The sequence below is a fragment of the Octopus bimaculoides genome, chromosome 8 (genome assembly GCF_001194135.2).
Source record: "Octopus bimaculoides isolate UCB-OBI-ISO-001 chromosome 8, ASM119413v2, whole genome shotgun sequence".
Taxonomy (NCBI): Eukaryota; Metazoa; Mollusca; class Cephalopoda; order Octopoda; family Octopodidae; genus Octopus; species Octopus bimaculoides.
Window position 1 is genome coordinate 50,798,446 of NC_068988.1, and position 1,077 is coordinate 50,799,522.

The 1,077-nt window shown below is 36.0% G+C and overlaps 1 protein-coding gene across 1 annotated transcript in view; it reads right to left on the reverse strand.

Moving 5' to 3' along the window:
* LOC106881872 (DBH-like monooxygenase protein 1 homolog) overlaps positions 1-871 on the reverse strand; it is a 20,611-nt gene extending 19,740 nt beyond the window's left edge. Inside the window, exon 1 of the mRNA XM_052970100.1 lies at positions 422-871. Within this exon, the coding sequence (XP_052826060.1) occupies positions 422-673 (252 nt within the window). The 5' untranslated portion in view covers positions 674-871. The remainder of the gene's footprint in view (positions 1-421) is intronic.
* Between the last annotated feature and the right edge of the window lie 206 nt (positions 872-1,077).

Consider the following 1,077-nt stretch of genomic DNA (forward strand, 5'->3'; position numbering starts at 1 on the left):
TATATATATATATATATATATATATACTGTCATTACTACAAATGACAAAATATTGAGAGTTTGAATGTGATTGTTCTGGGTGTGATTTTAACAGTAAAGTGTGGTTATTCTGGTGTTGGTGATGCCGTGGTCTTTCGTCATCGTTTAGAAGTTATACGCTTCTGTCTGCTGTCAGGTCTCTGTCTGTTTGTCCGTCTGTCCGTCTGTCTCTGTCTGTTTGTTTGTTTGTCTGTCTATCTGTCTGTCTGTCTGTCACTAAATTTATAGTACTGGATAAGTTCAAAAAGAAAGGCGCAAAATGATGGAAACGTTGCTGGAGCCAGTTCTAGGCGAAGAAAACAGCTTAACAAAAATTAGTTCAGCGTAATGTTCATGTAACAAACGACTAAAATTGTGTTTTATGTAAAATTATTTTACCTACCGAAGAATAAGATTGCCCGTTAGAAACTCCTGCAATGAAAATATCGGCGTTTTTCAGGCCACCGTCCATTGATAAACCTAGTGCCACGTAACCTAGTGTTTTAACTTCTGCATGGAATTCAATATGAGATTTGTTAAATTTCCATGAAAGGTGATAAGTTTTGTTGAAGTCCAGATAAAGAGAATGGAAATAATCATCTGCCAAAACACTGGAAGCAAAGCAGGAGAGCACGAATACAAGAAAATGCGGCATTTTGTTATCAGAGTAGCGTTGAGGTTTGAGTATATCAAACGTTGTGCAACTAGATTTTTAGTGCGCAGATAATCACCATTTTCATTCAACGCCTGTAAGATATACACTTAGTGAAAGCTTTTTGTATCTATTTATCACTTTTCTACTTTACACAGAGATCCGGGTCTTGCTGTGACCATAAACAAGAATGATTCATAGTAAGTTACGTAATTTCAAACCAAACACCTGAAAGAAATCTCTGACGCTCACAAGTATATTTGTTCTCATTAGTCAAACCCGTCTGGTAAGATACAGCCGAAAATATTTCCACACGCATAATAGATAAATCAATTGTAATTATTGTATGGATTTAGAAAGAACCCAAAGGAGAGTTCATGTACTTAAATACAAGCACAGTAGGCTGT